Below are 20,815 nucleotides of genomic sequence, written 5' to 3'. Positions count from 1 at the left end.
CGTAGTACTGCCAAGCCTATAAGGATGCTGCAGGTTTTTCCTCCCAAGGTGGAGAACCTTGCATTTTTCAGTGTTAAACTCCATCAGGTTCCCACCCATTTGCTGAGCCTGTCCAGGTCAGCCTGGATCACCCACCTGTCTTCAGGTGTGGATGCTTTGCCCCAAAGTTTGGTGTCATCGGGAAAATAGAGAACTATTGGAATAGAGGACTGTTGGAAAATATTATCTCTATCCCCAGCCACTCCAGTAACTCCCTCCCTTCTCCTATTATTTTATTAAATATAGTGCTTACACAGATTAAAAACTTCCCCTGATGTGGAAGCAGAGGTTGGAACTTTTTGTGAGGTCTCAAAATGGAAATGCAGAGTGGGGGGCCCTTGTTTGAGTTTCCCCTCTCCCCCATGCTTGTAGGCAAGGAGGAAAATCTCCTGCAGGAGATTCTCCTACTTGCCAACCTGGTTGTGGGGAATCTGCAAGCAGGAGTTTTCTCCTTCTTGTAAACATGCTTCAAGTCAGGGTGCAACAACTGAAGATGTCTATAGATGACCTTGGAGTGCAATCAGCTGTGCCACACCATGTCATGGCACAGCTGTTCATGCTTCAGTAAAGATGTCTGTTTCTAGCCAAATAATTGATTTAATTCATACTGTCAGGGGGGGCAATGACAGAGGGAAAGGAATTCGTCTACAGAAAGAGCTAATACAGAAAAAAAAATCCTACCTTGAGCAGTCTATTAGAGCTGAATTCAGTTCTGTATTAGGACCATGACTCAAAGCCTGGGAACATCAAAATGCACTCTGCAACTCCCTGCTGCCTTCCTTGTGTGACCTGTAGTCAGCAGAGGTCCTTCTTGGACTCCTCCATCTTGATCCAAACTGCCTGCTGAAGAAGGAAACCACTGTTTCCAAAAGGCTATTTGGATCAAGGTGGGCCACTGTAAGGTAGAGCCCATAGTGTCTCTGCCTCTGAACCACACAAACCTCTGGGTGCAGTCTTCTAGTTCTGAGGCCACTGCTAGGCAAGGACTGGGCAACATGGCTGGAATAAAAATGAACACACTTGGATTGCAGATAAGTGGTTGTCCCAGTGAATCTGAATGGTCTGAGAGATCTTTTCAGTCTGGGTGAAAGGCACCAAGATACCAGCAACTCCCTTGAAACTGGCCAACTTCTCGAGCGGAAAGAAAACCGAGAGACTTTAAGTGCTATTAATTTTGCCCAGATATAAATGACTAGCTTAAATGCTTACAAGATCTCTGCCCAAGGCAGAATTGGCTGCTGTTTCTGAAGAAGTAAAGACCAAATCAATCTTTGAATAAGGTGCTTTGTCTTTTTTGATATTGTGCCCAAACTCTACTCTTCTCATTCTGAGGAGTTCCCAAACTTGATGGAGCAGCTACTACTTTAAAACTGACAGCAAGAGAACATGAAAGCTAGATGACGCCCTAAAGGTATTACATTCTTGGATGAATAACAGTAAGGGGGTATACTTTCTGGGGAGAATAGTGCCAGAGAAGCAAAAGTGGGAGAAGCAGCAGAATGAAAATTTGCAAGTTTACTCTTGAGAACCATCCACTTCCTTCAGCTGCAGGTCTTCTGAGCCCAACAGGAATCAGAGTAGATAATATAACCATAAGGAAACTGCCATGCAGTTCTTTTCTTTCTAGTCACTCCCTGAAGGATACTTCAGAACGAGAATGGGCCCAGCATAGTTATAGTTAATGTCAGGGTGCGGACAGACATAATGCTTAGAATATGCTAAATACGCTTCAGACCCCAAGGGCACATCCCCATGAGTGCACACTTACATTCCCCATGGACCAAATAGCAGTACATATTTTTGCTACTGTTATTTGTCGCTGGGCATGCCCCTGCATATGCAGTCTGGCAATACTCAAATTGCCCCGGGTGAGACAGGGGAAGCTGAAGCCAGTACCTGGGCTGGCCCCAGCAACCTTACCTGGGTTCCTGGGGGTCTTCTGGGGAAGCAGTGATGGCAATCCAGGTGCTCAGACCCTGGCCAGCAGCCAGAACATGGCTTTGGCTGGCCAGGCTCCCTTCTGGTGGTACACACTGCTGCCACATGCGCTGCGTCACTTTTCTGCACCGTTTTTTTTTTTACACCAGGATCTCTGTGTCAAAAAACCCACTGTGCTGCAAACTAGCAGTGCAGTAAACATGTGCACATGTACCATGTGTGGTATGTAGTGCCAAAAAATGGAAGTGCACACCCCAACAGTCTAGATGTGCAGGGCCACTTAAAATTGGTTTAAGGAACATTTCAAAAACACCAGGATAATCAAGTAAAACTTTGAGTGGTCCTCTGTGAGCCAGCTCAAAGCCACATGGAGACGCATAGCATTCCATGCCTAGTGTTTCATCAGTCCTCCAAGCATCCCAAACTGCACTGTGCCTCAATGCCTCTCCCTCCAAGCACATGGGGCATTTATATACATGCTTTGGGAGAAGGGGCACTTTAAATAGAGTGGCTCCAAGAGGCGCTCTAATTAAAGCACCCAGAATGTCACATGTATGAGCATCCCCATGCTGAAAAATGGTGAGGGGGGCACTTCAGAAGCTCATCAAACAAGATTTAGTTAAAGTGCCCCCATTTTTCAGCATGCAGATGCTGATATACATGACACTGGAGTCTGCTGGAGCATGGTAATTACCACATTCCAGCAGACTTGATTAACCAAGTTATATTATAAATTGAGTTATATTAGTAATCAATATTATTAATTTGAGTTAATATATTAACTTGATTGAGTCCGCTGTAACTCGCTGTAATTACAATGCATCAGAGCAGCCTTGATGCACATGTGTAGGTGCCCAGCTGCCAGGACTTGCTGTGCAAACAGACCACAATCTACATAGGTGAAGCAAAGCTTCCATGTCAGTTTACCTTCCTTGCTACAAACACTGAGTGGTGGAGTCACAGGCTTACTCTGGGCAGAGAGTGGGAGTGGAGGGTTTGTCAGGTGCTGGGAACCTGCTCTCTGGTAACCAAGTAGGTGGCTGCACAGCCACCCCCCAGCACCTGGCAATTCCTCTATTCCCAGCACTACCCTAAATAAGCCGAGGATCCTGTTGAGCGGTGTCCATTTCCTGCTGCAGTGTGCGCACACACACACTCACACACATACACACAAATACCTGTGTGTTCTCAGTCAGGATACCACCACAAAATTTTTGGTGACATGTAATTATGTTCTTTAATAAACTCAATCAATCTTTTTCAATTTATTTTTATTTCTTTTCTTTTTTTTTCTTTGAGAAGGGGAGTGGAAATTGCAATTGTGGGTTATGATGTCTTCCTCTATACTGGTGACCAGCCAATCCAGGACTTCCTTCCCCTCTAGAGGAATCCTTAGGAAAACTCCATATACTGGAAGGCTTGGTAGTCTGGATACTTTACCATCGCTTGGCGGCATTTTGTCAGCAGTGCAGTCCCTAAAATGTGACAATTCTACTTAGACCCCTTTAGCAATGTACATGTGGACACTTCCAGCCAGACAAATGTGACCTGGTTCCTAATCAGTGGCATTCTTAGAACAGGTCCCGTGTTATGTCTGTCTGCACTGTAAGACTCGCTCAGCAAGGATCATAGCAGGAGCTGTTGAAGGAGCAATAACTGTGAGGAGCACATTGCTGCTCATTCAGGCCTTGTCCAAGAAAAATTTCCTAAGGGAATGAGATGTGTGCTGTAGCCATCCAGGAGCTCATGGCCACAGAACCTGTTTTTCTCAGGAGAAATCACTGTAGAGAATAGTACATGAATGACAGCTGAGTTGAAGAGTCGAATTACAGCAAACCCAGCCTTCCCAGCATGAAAAAGGCCAGCACTGGTGTAATAGCCATAACTATGAGGAGTTTATTGATACTCCTATTCAAGCTCTTTTCAGCAAGTTTTTGAAAGACATGGCAAGATCTGATTCTGAATAGATTTTTCACTATATCCAGGGACCCTCCATCATTATTTATCTCTTGATACTTGTTTTCCTGAGGAGGCATGCTCTGCTGAGTCTGTTTTCTTGGTAGCAAGAGAAAGACCCCATAGGAAATCAGTTCCAGAAGTGCGAAAAGCCCAAACTCTGCCTAGCACAGGGAACTCAGTTGATGAATCCAGATCTAAAATGATGGTACTTTTGTTGATGTAAGAGTAGAGATCCAGAAAACAAAAAGCCAGTCTTTAGGCTGAAGAACCACATTAAATCGAGGGCTCACCTCCTGGCACTATGTTGTGCTCAGTAAACAGTACTCAAAGACGGTACACAGACAAGGGGGTTTCTGGCACTAGTGATGGTTGCCTCTGCAATCATCTGCTGGGTTTCTGTCCTCCTCTTTTGGCACTATTTCATAAGCAGTGCCTCCTCTTTAGTTAGTCTTTGTGGTTTACTACATCAGTAGGATACTCTCCCCTCAGGGGCAATGCTGTGCTTTAGCTGTTTTAGCTTTTTATTTGCAGAAGAACAGGATAGTTCCGCCTCTGAGCAAATGTGTTTCTGTATGCTATGCATTTCCAGGAGGAAAAGAGCAATCCTCTCAGGTTTTAACAGTATAAGGCACACAGACTGTCACTGGCTGACCTACTCCAGGCTGGAGGAGGAAATGAAGAGTGAAAGATTTGTTAATAATGTGAGAGAGAGTTACAGTGGCTAGGGCTGCTGATAAGGAAAGCATCCACTACATACCTATATCTCCTTACAGAGCATTAATATGTTGCTCTAAAGCATGACTCCCAAATGATCCAGAGTGTTTGTCTTGGCCAAGTCCCATAAACTGATTCAAAATGAGTTATTTCAAACAGGCAGGCAGTTTAAAGTGATGCTGTTGAGACAAAGAGAAACTAGCCTTTTCGTGTTTTGAGCCAACCATTCTGTTGAGCTGTTTTGTGATCATGTTTTGTGATCCGGGCTTTTCTTATTAGGATTGCAGGGGATAGTCCAATATTTGTACCCAGGCATTGGTGTCTCCTACCCCAACCTGCCAATAACAAGCCTGTAATCTGGCATTTCATTAAACGTGAGAGGCTGATTTTACTAATGCTGTAACCTGTGCCACTGCCTGTTTCATGGAGAGATGCATATTTATAATTCATATAGGTAAATAAAATGGATAAAGGAGCAGATTCATCCCTCCTTTAACTCTGCTGGCTTCACTGAAGTTACAGGAAGTTAATATGAGGATGATTTTTTTCAAGGAATCTTAGAGCCATCAGAGCCATTAAATTGATTCTTTAATTGCTGAGTTTTTCATGCCATACTTGTCTTCTCAGGAAAGGAGAAAGGAGGAGTATCCTTTCAGAAACATTCAGTAAGCCGTAAATAAGAATTTTGATAGCTATGGATTTTCACTTACACCTTCTCCATTGCCCCAAATTCAGAAAGATACTTCAATGGGAGGGACCTGCAAAAAATTAGGCACAGATTTAGGTACATTTGCTGAATCAGTGAAATCCTGGGGAATCTCAAGGATTCATAGACATCAGAGCTGTTAAAGATAACCAAGTTCAGTTTCCTTGTCAGCCTTTGTAGGGGCCATCATGTTTCTCTTCTTGGCATTTATATGTAGGTGACTACTATGTCACCCACAACTCAGTGTATACAACTCGGGGCATGTTTATTCTTCACAAGATAACTACTTCAGATCTTTCATTATCATTGCTGAGTTTCTTTGAATTCCCTCCATTTTAATATTGTTTCAGCATAGCAGAATTCAGAATTGCATTCATTAGTCTAAATGAGTCTCACAATAAATCCAGGAGCTATGCCCCCCTTGTAGTTCCAGGAGGTTTTGACACTCAAAATAGTGGGAGTCTTGGCTGGCAGTCCTTTTATTACTAAGGAAACACTCCCACCCTTGATCATAATTGATTCCTCCTTGTTTATTAATAGACCAACTTTCTCTAATTTTTCTTTTTCTCCAGATATATTTGCCTTTCCTCATTCCCCTTTAAGCCCTTCAGTTAGTGTTAATCATGCATTTAGTGCCATTCTATTTTCTTTTCTTTCAGGCCTGCAAAATTGCTCATCTGTTTTGGTTCCCTCCTTGCTACTCCATTTCTAGTGCCTGTTCTTTTATACACTCAGACTTCTGAACAGTCCATCTTGAAGCCATATTGACTGCTTCCTATTCCTTGCCTTCTAGCCTTTCAGAGGAATTGCTGTCTGTCATACCTAGAATAGGATGCTTCAGCCTTTTCTCACACCACTGAATTTTTATATACTCTTCCATTACACCATTCTTATCAAGTTCCTCAATTTGTGAAATCCAATGCTCTTCAGACTCTAATAGCCTAAGAAATGTCTATGCATCTAAGGATAATGTATCCTATGATAACCTTTATGATACCTGAGCACCTCTCTCTCATCAAGAATTCTGGCATATTTGGGTGCATCAGAATAAGGACCCCTTCCACTGATATAATCATATCAAAAAACCTGGCTGCAACAAAGTTATTTCCAGCCCATTCCTGCAAACTACTTAAGGTCCTTTCTGTGTATTACAAATGGCAAACATGCTTGTCTTGCAGCCAGGTCCTCCAGAGTGGAGTGGACTTGTGGTATATGCCATATTTCATATCAGGAGTACAACTGGGACATAAATGGTTTGCCCTTGACCCTATGGAGTCACAACCCAGGGGATCAGGACCAGACAGGGGCAGGAAGCACGGGTGCCAACTAAAGTAGAGAGTCAAAAGATCAAAAGCAGGCAGGTCAGAAGGCCAAGGTCTGTAAGGGACTGGGATGCAGGCAGTCATTGTAGGTAGAACCATGAGTTGAAGGAATGAGGTAGGTAAGGGAGGTCAGCAGTCATTAGCCAGGGGTCCAGCGTAGGCAGTTATAGCTGTCCAGGACTGAGATTTGGGTGATCTCTGAATGAAAGTCACAAGCCCTGAGCCAGCTATCAGAGGATAGGGGTTTGGACTGGAGCATAGGGTCAAGAAGCCAGCAAGCCTGGAAGCATGGGGTCAAGGAGCTAGAATGGCGGATGGGAAGCACAGGGGTCTGAGTAGATGGCTGGAACAAGGAGTCAGAAGGCAGGAGCCAGGGAACCAGATAAAGCCAGGACACCAACAAGAAAAACCCAAGGAACAAGAAAGTAGGAGCAAACAAGCAGGAGTCATAAGCTAGACAAAGAGGTATTTGTTCTGTTGAGTAGCTTGCTGGGCACTGAAAGAGGAGACTTACAAACACACATGCAGGCAAATGAGACCATCTAGGAGTAGCTAGGCCACTGACAGCTAGGCTCACTCAGTAATCAGGGTCAGCTGGGGCACTTTATCCTGCTTGCTACCCTAACTCCTGAAACTTCAGGATTGAGTTATCCGTGAGAGAAGACTAGAGCTTCCCTGTACCAGAGAGCACCTGACTGGAAGCCACCCAGAGCTTGTGACTAGACAGGCCTGATTGTTAAGGTTCACACACTGTAATTTCTTTCTCCATTGGATTTGGAGGGGAGAGATTTTACAGATTGTGGCTGGATAGCGATCTGCCTGATTTCTCTCATCAGCCTCAACTTCATCGTTCTCTGTAACAAACAGCAAGCTAGAACAAACTGAACTAAAAGAGCTTCTGACTGTCTTATCTACCCACTGCAAAAAAGGCACTTTTCCCCTCCTTTATTGACTTTGTTATTTTGAGACAATAGCCTGCAAAGGAAAAGGAGCATGGGACTGAAAGAGAACAAAGAAAATACTGAGCCTTAGGGTTTGGAAAGAAAAAATATAGAAGGGGCAGTATAAAGAAGGAAAAGATACTGGGCTTCTTTTGAGGGTGAAAGTGAGGAGAAGATAATATAACATGGAGAGAACAGGAACAGACCAAATAACAGAACATGATGACAGAAGAAAGAGGGAGAACAAAAGAAAAGAGTAAATAGAGAAGTTGGGATATGGGAGAGAAAGAGAAATAAATCCAGAAGGATTTGTAAACAATGGACACAGTAAAGGAGAGGCTATTTCTAAAGGAAGAGAAAAGAAAAGATAAAGAAAGAGAACACAAAATAGGCAAAGAGAAAACTAGCCTGAAAAAATGACAAGAAAAAGAAGAGCAGATACAGAGAGAGGGGTAGAGGAAAATAGGGAGATGAAAAGGTAATAAACTTGAAGGCAAATGGAAATAAAAACCATGAGAAGATTTCCATAGCTTTTAGGCTATTTTTGCATTTGTTTCATGAAAGTTCCCTGGCAGGCTTCCCATGCCTTCATGTTGGAGAAGCAGCGGTTTCTTGCTCACAAGGCTCCTGATGCATTGTTCTGCCAGGATTAGAACTGGGTGAATAATCTGCAACAAATAATCTATCCGCTGTATTTCACCTTTTCATATATGGATTGGGAGTGAAACGCTCACCTGGTGCAAAGCGCACAGAGAAGTGGTGTGTCCCTTTTGCACACCACAAAACTGATGTACGCATTGGACCAAGATAAATATGGGGGTCAGGGGCCCTGCACAGCCAGCATGGAGGAAATAGAACTGGTTACAAACAAACAGATTTGCAGATATATTAATAAACCTGCCTGCAGACTGGAGTAGTGCCCATTAGGTTGACCAAACAGCCACAGGTCCCAGGTCATGGGAATAAATCTGAAATAGATGAGGTATCATTATGCTCATTGCACACAGAAGAAAACTGAGGCAGAGGGATTAGGTCCCTGAATCAGAAAGGTACTTGTGGCACTCCTCAGAAGCTTAAAGTCCTGTGTATGCTTAAGTACTTTGCCACATCAGGGTTGAATGTTTAGGGAAAGATCAGTTGAGGAGTCTGGAAAAGGCAGCCAAAGAACCCTAATTTCCCAGCAACCAGCCCAGTACATCAACTATGACAGCTTTTTATGATGTATTTTGTATTTGCAGTGATCTTTTTGCTAAGAGCTGGGAATGCAACAGGCTTCCATGCTTTGTGCATGGTGTATATGTTATGACAGAGCTCAAAGGTATGGCCTTGAATGTCCATTAATTTAACGTATTCTCTGACACTCATTCACAGTGCACCTGTACTGCAGGTATTCCTGAACTGAGTCTTCCTGTACTTTTGAGCAGCCCCTACCACATATAAATTGCTACAATAATGAAAAAAGTATAACAACAATAATTAATAGTTAACTCCAGACATAAAGGATCAGACTCTCCCACTCCTTTATGGAAGTCTGTGGTTAGAAGGCTGGGTGGAGGCAGCAGACAGTTAGACTTGCTCCCTCCATTGCATACCTGGCTTCATAGCCAATTATCATGAATGATACTGGACTTTGGGCATACGAGCCAAGGGCAATGGAAGTCCTTCTGCCCAGGGGCACAATGGAGCTGCTTTCTCCAGACATCTGGACATGGGGGTTACAGTGGACAGTAAGCTGAGAATGAGTCAACAGTGTGCCGTTATTGCCAAAAAGACTAACGGCGTCCTGGGCTGCATTAGTAGTAGTGTTGCTAGCAGATTGAAGGAAGTGATTCTTCCCCTCTATTCAACAGTGGTGAGGCTACACCTGGAGTACAGTTTTGGGCCCCCTACTACAAAAAGAATATGGACAAATTGCAGAGACTCTAGTGGACAGCAGTGAAAATGGTTAGGGGGTTGGGGCATATGACTTACGAGGAGAGGCTGAGGGAACTGGGTTTATTTAGTCTAGAGAGGAGAAGACTGAGAGGGGATTTAATAGCAACCTTCAACTACCTGCAGGGTGGTTCCAAAGTGGATGGAGCTAGACTGTTCTCAGTGGTGGCAGATGACAGAACAAGGAGCAATGGTCTCAAGTTGATGCAGGGAATGTTTAGGTTAGATATTAGAAAAACTTTCTCATGGGGAAGTTAACAAAGCACTGAAACAGATTACCCAGAGAGGTTATGGAATCTCCATCCTTGGAGGTTTTTAAGACCTGACTAGACAATGCCAAATGGCATAGTTGGCGATAGTACTGCTTTCTGCAGGGGGTTGGACTAGATGACTTCTTGAGGTACCTTCCAACACTAATTTTCTGATTCTGATCTCTGGGGCTGCAATGCTTTCTAGTGCAGGCATAGATGGGCTGGGGAGAGGAAAAGCTATGGCCCCACATTCTCTCCTCCTAGCCTTAGAAGTTGGCCAGATTTGCCTGGGGAACAAGGAGCACCATGCTAGGCATGCCCAAAGAGCTAGGAAAGGAAGAAAAGACAAATGCTTTAAAAGGGGGTCTTGTGTCTCCTGTACCTCATACTGTACCATAACTCCCAGGGGTGGTGTGGCCATACCTCACCCAAAACACAAGTCAGTGGCTAAAAGTCAGTCAAGCATAGAGCATGTCTAGTAGGGCTTCTACCTAGAAAAGCACTAGATAGAAAAGCATCTGGGGGTTGCAACTACATGTCCTCAGACAGATACTGTTTGGGATTTTTTTTTAATTAAGCCTCTTATAGGAACCAGGCTACAAGAAAAAGGGGAGCCATATCCCTGTGAGTGTAGGGTCTAGGCTCATTAGGTTAGAGTGCAGCTGAACTAGCCAGAAGAGTACTGAACAACAACACTGCAAGACAGAGTAAGGTGAGCTATATCCCTGTGAGTGTAGGGTCTAGGCTCATTAGGTTAAAGAGTGCCTCTAGCCAGAAAAGCTGAACAACAACACTCCAGGGCAGAGTAAGGTAATGAAGCACACAGCAGGGGACTGGGTAACAGGACTGCTCTGCTAACATCCTCCAGGCACATACACAAACACTGCAAATAATGTACTGAGTCCTTTATGTGAGCATCCAAGGAACCCTCCTCAGTGCTTACTTTGTATTTCAGGTATTTTTTTTAAATCCGAGATGACTAGAAGATCAACCGAGCCCATATAACCTATTTACTGCTGACCCTACTGAACCATCAGTAGAGTTCTTGTCATTTGTAGGAGTTTGAAAGAAAGTAGAGCAATGTCAGATAGGGCTGCACGAAGCTTTGGTCCCTGATTCGATTCAGTGGAGATTCAGCTTGTTTTGGTGGCCAAATCTCTTAATCCGAATAAATCAGAGGACCCTTTAATCTCTTCAAATCTAATCCAAACCCTCCAAATTGATTCAGAGAGATTCGAAAAGATTTGAAGATTTGGACGTAGACACAGCTTTAAATGTTTTATCTACATACCTCTAGGTAGCAGGTGGCTTGTGAATGCTGCGATACTGGGGCACATGGAGTGTCCCACAGAAGCGCGGGGGACTCCCCAGCATGCTTAGCAGCAGACCTGGAAGTGGACTAGAAGCACTTGCGGTCCACTTCCAGGTCCGCCACCAAGCAAGTGAGGGCCCCCCTCCACTCCTGTGAGACACTCCATGTGCACCAGCATTGCAGCAGTCGTGAGCCATGCCTGCTACCTCGAGGCATGTAGAAAAAACATTAAAACTGTGCCTATGGCTGAATCACTGATTCTCCGAATTGGCATTGAATCTTCAGATTCGGATTTGGCCAAATCGAATCAGGGACAGTGATCCAACTTAACAAATCGAATCACTGTCCCGGATTCGGGCCAAATCCAAATCCAAATCAAATAGGGCCCGCTTCACACACCCCTAGTGTTAGAATCCACAGCCTGTACTGGAGATGCAATTAAGCTTCAAAGACAACAGAAGTCACTGTTGCAGCCAAACACATTGAACATTATAAAAATATTCAGTGTGGACTATCAAACCTTCTTCTAGCTTCCAGGACACTGTTTCCAAACTAGCCTGGTCAGTAAGCATCAAAAGTCTTCACATTGAGCACTACTCAGTGTCCTGCATGAGACAAGCTGGTCTCAGTCCAGTTTCCTAGTAGAAAAGTATCCATATCACAAAATGCAGTAGCAGAATTGTCTTCTTTGTTGGCAGTCCCAAAGATGCATGAGTATGAAGAACAAACTGCCCATCCCTTGTAGAAATGTTCCTGTTTTAATTGAGACACATTGGGAGAGGAGGCTTTCAACAACCCAAAGTACTGTCAGCAGTCCCTCAGGGTCAAGATGATCACTCCCATGAGTCAAGTAAAGAGTTGTAGATGAGTCCATTGATGGCTAAGAAGGCTGATACCAGTCAAACCAAAGTATGTATTACAACCCAAAGTATATGCTAATATCCTAGCCACAACCCAAAGTATATTCTGTGACTCCTGTAATTTTTGCAAACAAGCCCTGTGCAGTGTGGCTAGCCAACCTTGTGGAGGACTGCTGGAAAATTCAAGAGGCAAAGACAAATGCTAAGGAGCTGGGTAGGAGCCTTTTTACAGAGGGACCTTTTCCTTCACAGTAAACCTACCCTGGGAATTTACATATTACTGCAACATTGTGACAGATTTATTTCCAGTCTGGTTCTTGAGTGTTTTAATGTCATTATGAACGATCAAAAAATAATGATATGACTGCACAATGCAACAATGTGGGAAGCATGGCATTAGCTATTACACTTAATTATTTAATATGGGGAATTAGTCAAACAATGCTGAAAGCCCAGTGGGATGGTGCATTGGGGTCTCATTCATGAGCATGAAGCATGAGCAACTCCATGAAAAGGGAACAGTTCCAGAGAAAAGATAACACAGAAGGGAAGTCTAAGCCTCAGGCAGGCTCAGACAGAATGGCCAAAAGTGCTTATAGGTCTAAAGCTCCACTATCTTTAAAAACGATGCCAAGTAACAGAGTGCAGTACTTTCATTTTGTTAGGATGGTGGAGACCAACCTTTTTGGCAGATGTGGCACAAGCCCCACACCCTGCCTGAGTACCAGTCCAGTCTCCTTTTCTGCTTTCTGCCCTGTGCCCCCTGCCTAACTTCCTGCTGTTTTCTGCTTCCTGCCTTACGTACTGCTGTGCTAACTGTCCCCTCCCCAATCTGCTGCTTGCCACACACAAAGGCTTACTTGTGCCATTTATGGCATTTGTGCTGCAGGTTGGCCACCTGTTAAGAAATAATGTATCAGAGGCCACTTGGAATAAGGCACTGAACAAGTTACCAGGTGACCTGATTTCTCTTTTATGCTCTGTCACTTCCATGCTTGCCCACATCATTTTAGGTCTCTGTACTGGCTTTCCTAATGGGGATAATGATCCTCCTTTGTAAAGTGTCTTACAACATATGGATAAGGTGTATGGTAGGAGTATTATTGGTGTTATTCTATGAATGGAAAAACTCTGCTCCCTGTGAAATAAGGTTCTTTTGGAAAATTCAGAGAAAACTAGAATAAACAAAAAAGGCATTTTGTGCCTGAAAGCTTGTCTGACATCTTTCCCAACTATTCCCAAAAAATATTACCAGATAAACATTGCTTCTTGCATATTCTCTGGACAATCATGTCTAGAAGAACTTAGGACCTACAGCCACAGTGGTTTTCTAAGAGAATTTCATCCAGTTCCATCCTTTTTTGCAGTATTTTTCATCCCTTCCTATTAGGCTAGCCTGAAATACATTTCTACCACTACTAGGAAGTGTTTTCAAGATACTGGCATTGCCTCTGCCACGCTTCTAACCCAGTCTAAAACAGGTATCCTGAGCTCACACATTGAATTTCAGGCCTCCTACACAAATGGTTGTTTATGAATCATGATGACAGGCACCTTAGGACAGTGGTTCTCAACTTTTTTAGGCTTGAGACACCGCTAGATAGGCTTGAGGCACCCCTCAGAAAAAGACAGCTCTTGGCTGTCACTTGTTTTTTGATTACAGAAAAGCAATAAAGTGATTCTTCTGTTACAAAGAATTCAGAAAGACCACACCAGGCCAGAATGGTTATAACACTGTGGATTCCTATTTGAAATCTCAGGGTTTATGTTTGCATATCTAACAGTACTAACAAGGTATGGCATCCTGCTACACCCTTGAAAGGATCTCAAGGCACCCCAGGTTGCTGTAGCAGCCTGGTTGTGAATCATTGCCTTAGAATAAGCAGAGGTAGACAGAGATGTGAGTATGGAACTACACTGTTGTCCACACAGAAAAGACCTACTTATCTGCAAGTGACTAGTGCTTGAAGAATGAACTGGACTGCAAGACCTGGAAATGGAAGTCCTTTCTTCAGAGAACAGAGACAGTACAGACTGCTGCAAAAGGGTTCCCAAATACTGCTCCTAAACCTGTCCACTAAGAAGAGAGAATAGTTCAGGCTCCATAAATATTTCTTCTAAGATTGCCAATAAGGAGACCAGTTAGTACCAAATGGTGTAACAATTCCCCATTTTCTAATGGGGCTGCTCATTCACCAGGAGCACAACTGAAACCAGTAACTACTTTGAATACCACAGGATGTCAAACAGCAACGAGGCGGTGGTAAACCAGATGGTGACCACTGATTTCCTGATCCAGGTTCACAACAGTGATCCAAAAGTGAGCCTCAGTATTATTGATAGTCCACAGTGGCATCAGCTCCTGCAATATCTTTGATTCTAACTTGTAAAGGACATTATGATTGGTCAATCCACCAAATCCATGGGGGAAAATCACCTATCTGCTATCAGTGGTTTTTAATGTGGGAAATGTGAGAGAGCAGGAGTCAGCATGAATCAGGGAGGCAGGACTGAAAAACAAAGTATGCAAGTGATTTACCATGAATCTTGCTCTAGCAATTTGAGATTTCTGTTGTTGTTGTTGAATAAACAAAGAGAAGCAGAAGATTTCTAGAAAAACAACTGGACCTTTTAAGCAGTCTCAGGAGTTGAAGAACTTGTCTCTTTTTGACTGTGTAGATTTGATCAAGTACAGCAGGGATTGTATGGTTTCCCGCAGTAGTGACTCACTACAAAGAGTGATAGGTGAATTGCAATGACTGTCTCAGAATTAATCCATCACTGGGTGAGAGCTGATAGGATGCAAATAGATGCTGTTTTCCTACACTCTGTCGTAATCTCCAGGCAGCTGCATCCTCCATTTTATTCCTTCTCTATTAGACACTGCTAATTTCCATGATTACTCTTACAGCTAAATTGTATCTTAACAAAACAGGATTTGCATTACCTCTTGGTGTCAGTATTTTTGTAGCTCTGTAATATTCTGCTCTCACCCAGGCTGGTGAAATGGTATGCCAGAGTTCAAAACACACTCTCCATGTACTTCAGTTTCGTTCTCTTCATTAAAACCAAATGTTGAATGTAGAGGTGCTGTGCTAGTTCCAGCCAGGCTGTAGCAGGTCATCTCATTTTACAAAGCATCAGCAAATTCTTATTTGATTTCCATTCTAATCAAGAGGAACTTTTTATCTCCTAAGAAAGCCCATTCTTTATTAGGACATCATCCCTAAATCAGTCCCTCTCCCTCATACAAGCTTTTCCAGGAAACATATAATACTAACATTAATGATTCTTTCTATTGTCTCCACTGGCAGGATTATTTCAAATGCTCTGAGACCAGAGGTTTTCCAGTGAATTTTCTTTCCTGTTTGTTGTCCAGCTTCCTCTCCCTCTTTGTTTCTCCCTCCCTGTTTGTATCTTTCTCACTTTTCTGCTGTACTGCAGCAGCCTCTTACACTGGGGACCAGCTGACCTACTTTCAGATCCCACGGAGTAGGTGCCCCAAGTCCTTGCTGCCCCCTTCATCTGCAGAAGCTTTACAGTTTGGAAATATTAGTTAATTTTTGCAAACAATGTAGTAAGAGATGGTAGTGAACTCCTGTGGCAAAGCAGATAGATATCTTTACATCAGTTATCACAGCGGTGACCCTGAAACTCCTATAGGGTTCTGGGCTCATAACTGAGCTGAGATCACTGTTCAACCCTCCCTTAAAAACTTTGTGCTTGAACACTGATATTTGGATATGTGGATACCATTTACCCCAATTATGAATGCCAAATAACTAGGAGCACAGGCCTTCAGATAGGCTCCAATGGCCAGTGTTTTCTGTTCCTAACAAGACTTCTCAGATGCTGTACTAAAGAGTTCATTTGAATAGGAAGTAAAAGAAATGTTCTCCAGAGATCATGGTGGCTCCATTAGTGTGGAAATAAACCTTGTCATCTTGTTAGTTGAACTCAGCAGCTAGGAAACCTAAAAATGTTTGGTGTATTCATTCTGAAGTGATAAAATGTCTGCTCCCCTTGCACAAATGAGATTCCACTCCAGTCAGTCACTGTGTATTTATGCTCAGTTTTTCATTAACTAATTGATCCTGGGGTGATTCACTATCAGTTACTTTCTTTGGGTGAAGCAGAAAGGAAAGCGAAGTGCTATAATGGTGGAGTTACTTCATACTTCATTAAGTAACCAAGCAAAGCTTCCAGTCTCCCCCTCCAAAAGCTGCGTTCATATCACGTACTCCAGAGTATTTCACCAAAAGGGTGGCTGCAGTTGCCTAATAAATTCCAGGGGGCTTCTGTTCGGGGATGTGTAAGTATATGGTTACGTCAGGTCAAAATGTCTCCCTTTAAGGGTAAAATATGGTATGGCACTCTAAATTCCTGTACTGTAAAAATGAACAGTGCCATCAAGTCACTTCCCTGGGGGAAGAAAGACCAGAACTTTCTGGTGGGAAAACTAACTTGGAAATGCAACCTTTTTATTAGATTGCCAACTGCTTCCCCATTCAACTTGTCTTTCATTAGCCAACCTGGATTGTTCCAGCAAGGGATATGGCTTTAAGAGTCACTGTAAAGTCATAACGCACAAGTCTCGAAGGGGTTTAATTCACTCTCAATATGCACTTGTAATTCTTGACAAGATTATAAACTCAAATCCAAAACCAAGTAATCACATGGCTGTTCTTAGGTAGTCGTCTCTAAGGAGGCTTGGCTTTTAAAGGAGGGAATTCATTAATTTCCACACAAGCAAAGCATTCCTTGCACCTTATTTGAAGAATATAAGCATCAATGCTCTGTGATTTCTTTCAGCCATATACCTCTGAATAATATTTTCCTAGTTCAAGCCCCTTTCTTGATAAATACAAGAGGATAAATACAACAGGAAGGTTTTTAAAAGGGTTTTTTTTTCAAATTCATGTCTTCAAACACTCAAATTATTGGGATGCATGAAAATCAGTGACTCTGTATAAAACAGCTATGGTGTCTGAAGCCTTTTCTTTGAATGCCTTGGGTATACTTCATACATGAGTAACAATGTGCCATTTTAAGATGTTCTTCCCATGGCAACTAAGCTTAGAAGGCCATGACTTGCATCTTTAAGACTTGCTGGAAAGGATGAGCAAAGCAACTGTTTGAGTGAATAGAGAGTATAAAGCTAGAGTAACTCCACAGAAGTTAATGAAGTGATTCTAGATGTACTTTGGCTAAGTAAAAGCTGAACCTGATCCATGAGTTTACAATGAAAAAGGAGACTGCTTTCAAGGCCAGATTCTGCCTGGGAATACATGTGCACACAGTTGCCTTTGGGCCTCATACTGCTGTCTATTAGGCCAAAGCAATGTCAGCAAGTTTGTGTTACTGCAGTTGAGGCTGAAACTTGACCCATTGGCTTCAGTGATCATCTCGTCACTGGATCATCACCTCATGGTAACAAAACTTGCTGTTGGACTGGGGTCTGATTGCTCATTAAAAGAAGACTGCTGATGTGGTTAGGTTCAAAACATGTTCTGACGCATATTTGGTATAATCTGATGTTGGCACATTGTGTGTTTTTAAAAAAGGGCTGCTTAAGCCATACAAAATATCTACTTATCCATCACCATTGATTAAATGTAAACAGTTGCCATTTAGGTCAGCAGAGCCTCAAATACCATGGGTATGAACTTCAACTCTGCTGCTTGATCAAAGGGAAACTCAGCTATTTGCAGAGCTGTTTGTGCTCTTGCTGAAATCCTGGATGGCACTGTTAGTGTGCAAACACAGAAGGAAATGGAAGGCAGACACGTTACTGAGCTTGATCTTGCAAACCTTCACTATGTGAGCAATTCCACAGCATTCTGCATGTCTGTTCACATGAAGGAGGGTTGTATGATTGGGCCCATTGTTTTCTGGTGCATTCTCTTTACCTTAAAAGAGTCATCAGTGCAGAGGTCATTTCAGGTTACTTTCTTGCACCTCTGAATGATCTACATGTATTCTTTACTTATTCAAACTGTGTGTGTCTTTACAGTTTAATCTGCCATCCTCTCTGTCTCCTTCCTCTTGATAAAGTCTAATTACAGTTTTATTCCAGGTCCATCTGGTTGCTAAAGATGCTGGAGGTCAGCGCTGCATTCATTCTAATGTTTGTTGCATATTTTCTAGGCTGGATGCTGAATAATAATATCTCCTGACTTTGCTTTTGCTCCTGTTCCCTCCTTTTCCACTGTGGTAGACTGTGTAGTAATGGGATCCAAGTGGGAAATTTATACTCACTGAGTGGATTTTTTTAGGAGTTCAGGTTTTGAATGTGCCTCTTTCAGGTTTCACATTAAAAAGTTTTGTAGCATTTCGGAATGGGTTTTATTTTCCTCTAGCTGTTTCTTTTTTCCATAGTCCACTCTTACAATTCTACCCTCTTCTTCCCCCAGCAAATATTTTCCATACCCTTAGTTGGAAAGTGGGGTTTCTATGTTGGGGTTTTGGGGGTGGGGAGGCTGTTTTTTCATTCCTGACCAGTTCATGGACCATAAATGTGAGCAGTCTCTTGTCCTAAAGAATCCAGCTGGGCTGCATTCCAGCGTTCAGAAGGGACCTCCTGGCCAGAATCTGGCCCAGATATTAGTTAGAAACATGACAGCTCTAAATTCCCAGGCCTGGCTTTTCCAATGCCAGTAGTGGGATTTTTTTTCCTCTTCTTTTCTTTCTGCAATGCTGCCTGGGAACCCAGGCTCACATTTTACCCATGACCTGACTTTCCAGTGCTAAGAATAGCAACCACAGTGTAACATGGGTTCACTCTCACTGAAAAGAGACCGCAGCTGGGAAAGAGAGAGGTCAGATTAGCCTGTGCTTGTGAAATAACAGGAGCATGAGGACTCCTATTTAGGAGGTTGGGAGTCTTCTGGTTCTGAAAACTGAAGAAAAAAAGGGTTCATATAGCTAAGACCTGACCTTGGCAAAGGTATTTTGCCAGTCCTGAAGTAATCACTGTAAATCTTTGCTGAAGATATTACATCAAAGTAGAGGCAGACAGACAAAAGCTTGGCAGCAAGGAGGATTAATGTCTTTCTAAAAAGGATGCTGTGGCTTATTCCCCTTACTACCAAAATTCATCAGAGATCTGAGGGCACTTGGTGGAGGCTGGTGTTTCCTACACAACCAAAGGCAAACTGGAACACTGGAAGTTGCACTCAGAGTTTGTCAGGAAAATGAAGGTGTGATTGTAACATGTGCCAGCATCATTTATGAATGATATGCTACTATAATACAGTATACACAACTATAATTGGGAATACACAGCAGCATAGGATTTAACCTATGTAACCAGAGAATGTAGCCAGGAACCCAGTAGGGTTTATTCTCTGATTGCTATCACATGCTAAATCCTGTACCATTTTATCTTCCTTACTATTGTTATCCAGGCTAACGAAATAATAAATATGCTAGCACTTGCAACTATCCCACCATCATTTTGCTGTCTAGATACACCCTCAGAGTCATTTGACAGTATAAGTAGAAGAGCATAGTGTATTTGACTCAAAGCATGCTGAACTAAGAACCCTCTGCATTGGGTATGAAGAGGCAACAGGCTTACTCTCAGAAGAAGCCTAAATTAGAGCACTAGCTACCATCCCCTTTGCCGAGAGCTTCAGTCTACCTCCCTGACTAAGGCATTATCAATAAAAACTGTTTGACTAAGTGGTGCCTTGCAAATCCGCACAGGGCATCTGAGTAAAGAGCAAAACATGGCAACCAGTGAGTTATAAACACTCCTCCTAATATATCTCCAGTGTTTACTGCTCCCCTTATTCTGTTCTTAAATAACATAGTCTTTTTTAGCCCCTGCACAGGCCATTAATAGCCAGAATCTGGACCTAGTGGTTCTATGCACAATTGCCACAGGGAAACATTAACTGGAGAAAACCAAGTATCACCTTTTCTGTACCTGCCCCCAAAAGTAACTCAACCAAAGCAAATCAGATTGGGGAGAAGGCCTAGGTTGCTAGGAAGAGGGTGTTTCTGACACTTGAAGGAACCCTTCAACCTTTATACACAAGTAAACCTTTCTCTTCACCTCCTTACATATCTCTGAGAACTGGGCCTGTGATATCTGAGAGTAGGGGACTTGCGCAGGGTGCTCCGTGTGGCTGCAGGAGGCCTGGCCGTGTGAGTCAGGGCTGCAAGAACTTTCCCTCAGCTTCTAAAGCAGCACGCAGATTTAAGCGCAAAACCACTTGAGGTATCAGGGCTGTAATTCTAATGGTAATTTTGAACTGTTTTTGTCTGTCTAACATTCCTTTTTAATCCCCATCCTGCCTGCCCCTTCCTTATGTAGGGTTACTTTAGTGATCCTTGGAATGTTTTTGACTTCCTCATCGTAATTGGCAGCATTATAGACGTCATTCTCAGTGAAACTAATGTGAGTATTACTCTACCCTTCCCAGGATACCACCACCTCCTCCTCCTCTGTTTCCTTCTCTCTCTTTTTTTTCTGGTTTTTTTCCCCTCTAGTCATGCTTTTATTGAACTTGCCGTCGTCCTTCTCCTTCTCCCAGGGAAAAAAAAAGGAGGAGGGCCGCCTCCTTCTTTTTCACTTGTCATAGCACCCCCCCCTTGCTGTGACTGGTGAAAGCGCACAGAATTTGGGGGGGGTGTGCTTTTTTTTCCCCTCCAAAAGGTAGACATGTTTGAGTGTAACTTTCTGACTAACCAGGCTTTTGTTGATACCCTCCATCATGTGAACCGTTTCAGAGGTTTGAGCAGCCAGTACTGTATGGTAGAGTGGTAAGAGATTATTTAATATGCCCACGTAACCTCTTTCTTTTCTTATTTTTTTTCTCTTCTCTCCCTCTTTCA

General features: G+C 43.0%; 1 protein-coding gene across 3 annotated transcripts in view; it reads left to right on the top strand.

The window, feature by feature from the left end:
* Positions 1-20,815, top strand: part of CACNA1C (calcium voltage-gated channel subunit alpha1 C) — a 651,860-nt gene that overhangs the window by 563,612 nt on the left and 67,433 nt on the right. For 2 of the 3 annotated variants that reach the window (XM_019544552.1, XM_019544551.1), the window contains one exon: positions 20,295-20,378. The exons of the other annotated variant lie outside the window; for it this stretch is intronic. In XM_019544552.1, coding sequence (XP_019400097.1) covers positions 20,295-20,378 — 84 coding nt within the window. The remainder of the gene's footprint in view (positions 1-20,294; positions 20,379-20,815) is intronic. 3 annotated transcript variants of the gene reach the window in all.

Source organism: Crocodylus porosus, unplaced genomic scaffold (assembly GCF_001723895.1).
Source record: "Crocodylus porosus isolate Cpor-Errol unplaced genomic scaffold, CroPor_comp1, whole genome shotgun sequence".
NCBI classification, from domain to species: domain Eukaryota; kingdom Metazoa; phylum Chordata; order Crocodylia; family Crocodylidae; genus Crocodylus; species Crocodylus porosus.
The sequence above is the reverse complement of the archived record's forward strand: the minus strand, read 5'-3'. Positions and strand labels throughout refer to the sequence as shown.